Source organism: Octopus bimaculoides, chromosome 16 (assembly GCF_001194135.2).
Source record: "Octopus bimaculoides isolate UCB-OBI-ISO-001 chromosome 16, ASM119413v2, whole genome shotgun sequence".
Classification (NCBI taxonomy): Eukaryota; Metazoa; Mollusca; class Cephalopoda; order Octopoda; family Octopodidae; genus Octopus; species Octopus bimaculoides.
The window spans coordinates 37,529,208-37,531,458 of record NC_068996.1 but is presented as its reverse complement, the minus strand read 5'-3'; the positions used below and the strand labels follow the sequence as shown (position 1 = coordinate 37,531,458).

Genomic DNA, 2,251 nt, shown 5'->3' with positions numbered 1-2,251 from the left:
GTACTGTGGTTTGATTCATTCAACTAAAACACTTCAAGGCAGTGCTCCAGCATGGCCACAGTCCAATGACTGGAACAAATAAAAGATAAAAATCATAAGATAACATATAGTAATCACAAGCAAAGAATAAATACCTGACTGAAGGCATATAAATGTAATGGTCAGAAGTTCAAATTCTTGTTCTAATGTATTCAACAATCATATATAAGAGGCAACAATACACACTAATATCACTTCATCTTGAAGGTAAGTCTGTGAAGGTCTAAAAATGTGGATGATGGATAATTTGGGAACTTGACTTCTCCAAACAAAGAACAAGAAACCGATACCAAAAATATGAAACAACAAAAAGCTTTAATTAAAAAGACAAAACTAGAACACAGTTATGCTTTCTATACAACACACACACACACACACACACACACACACACACACACACACACATCCATTCATCCAACCAATTAACCAAACAACCATCCATCCTTCCTTCTTTCCTTCCTTCCTTCCTTTTCATGCTCCACTAGACAGAAGCAGGTGAAGTGAAGAAATTACTATAGTTATTGTTCACTTTGAATTCTTATATGACTGTGCTTGAGGCAAAAATATCAACTGAAGAAAGGGATTGCAAAGGAATGCAATATTTGGAGTGTTGAGACAACTGCATTTCTAGAGTATAAAATAAATACAAGTAGATTTATGAAACTATGAAACTATAGTATAGAACCATCAAGTTCAAAGGAAGAAGAGCAATTTGGTTATAGTGGGAGGAAGCAGTGTCGTACCAGGCTATTGGTTGAAAAGTGTTAACGATCGGAGGACCAGATTGATATATTAGAATATTAAGGCTAAGATTTCTTGAAAGTGATAAATTAAACATGTAAAAGTGATAAATTAAAAATAAATGTCTCCCTTTTATTTAATGTTTATTGACTAACATTGAAAGATGCTGGCATCTATAAAAAGAAAGGCCTTTGTTTCTGTTACATAATACTCATTACAACAAATATTTGAATACTTTTGTCCTGTTGGTTGAAATAGCAAGCAGTTCTAATAATAATATCTGATAATCAGCTGAAAGAATGCTGAGGGGTTAATATTTAGGTGGAGAGGGTATAAAACCAGAAATTTAGACAAGTATTAGATAAGTGAGGAACACAGCTCAAAAGTATTTGAAGACCATTAATGAATGTAAGTTAGTCTATTTAACTGAAAATATTAATAAGAGAAAGTAATAAAGTTGGTCTGAATAGAATAGAAATTAGGGAAAAGCAGAAGAGATGATTGTATGCTGAATAAAATACATTTAGTCTCCCAGGAATCTGGATTTAACTTATTTTATCATGTTTTGGTTTTGCTTAATTTCCCTCTGAGCTTGATCAAACACATACCAACACTAGAGTTACAAAAGTGATTGCTTTTGCCGTCCTTGCGCTTCTTCTGTACAATGGAAAGATCAAGATGGCTAAATGACTTTAATTTGAATTGTTGCAGGTTGGTTGTTGTTAGTTAATACCTGATTAAAAAACAAACAAACATAATATATGAACAAAGAGTGGGTTCAACAGAGATAAGTTTATGAAAAGGGAAAATGAAAGATGAAACTTCTGCCCCTATCTTTTGCTTCCTGGAAATTTATCTTTCTAGTTATACAATGAAGAAGGAAAAGCAGAAAAGGTACTTCATTGAGTCGAGTTACATTAAAGTGTTTTTAAATAGTTCTTGGGAAACAGAGGCTATTGTGATATCAGTCAAATTGACAGAATGCTCAACACCTCAACAGAAAGATAATAGCTGAAAGATGTTAGTAAACTGGTAGAGAAAGTATTTTTCTTCAAAGTGGTCTTATGTGAATGACTGTAATGGGTGCAACATCTTTGAAATGTTGTTTCATAGTCAATTGGCACTCAGTATATGATGTGCCTTATAAATGGATAACAAGTGATCAGAACTTGAGCTGTTGATGTTGCTCTTTCTTTTTTTTTTTTTTGTTTATTAATTTGTTTGTTTTTGTGAGGATAAATTTTAATGAAAGTGGTGATGCTTCTGTTTATTATCGAAGATTACAGAGAAATTTGTGCTAATGATAACATTTTATGTGTTTATAAAGCAAAAGATTAGTTTCAAATTTCAGCTTGAAGGAAAACAAATTATAAAAAAAAAACTATCAAATTTTAAGACAATTTCTAGATATTTCAGAGGGATTGTCCATGATTTGTGAGTACGTCTTTTATATTTATAAATGTTTTTAAAA

General features: G+C 31.8%; 1 protein-coding gene across 1 annotated transcript in view; it reads left to right on the top strand.

Annotated features, from left to right (window-relative positions):
- The first annotated feature begins 867 nt into the window (after positions 1–867).
- The window catches only part of LOC106867811 (synergin gamma), a 269,410-nt gene continuing 268,026 nt past the window's right edge, over positions 868–2,251 (top strand). The window contains exon 1 of the mRNA XM_052973491.1: positions 868–2,214. Within this exon, the coding sequence (XP_052829451.1) occupies positions 2,081–2,214 (134 nt within the window). The 5' untranslated portion in view covers positions 868–2,080. The remainder of the gene's footprint in view (positions 2,215–2,251) is intronic.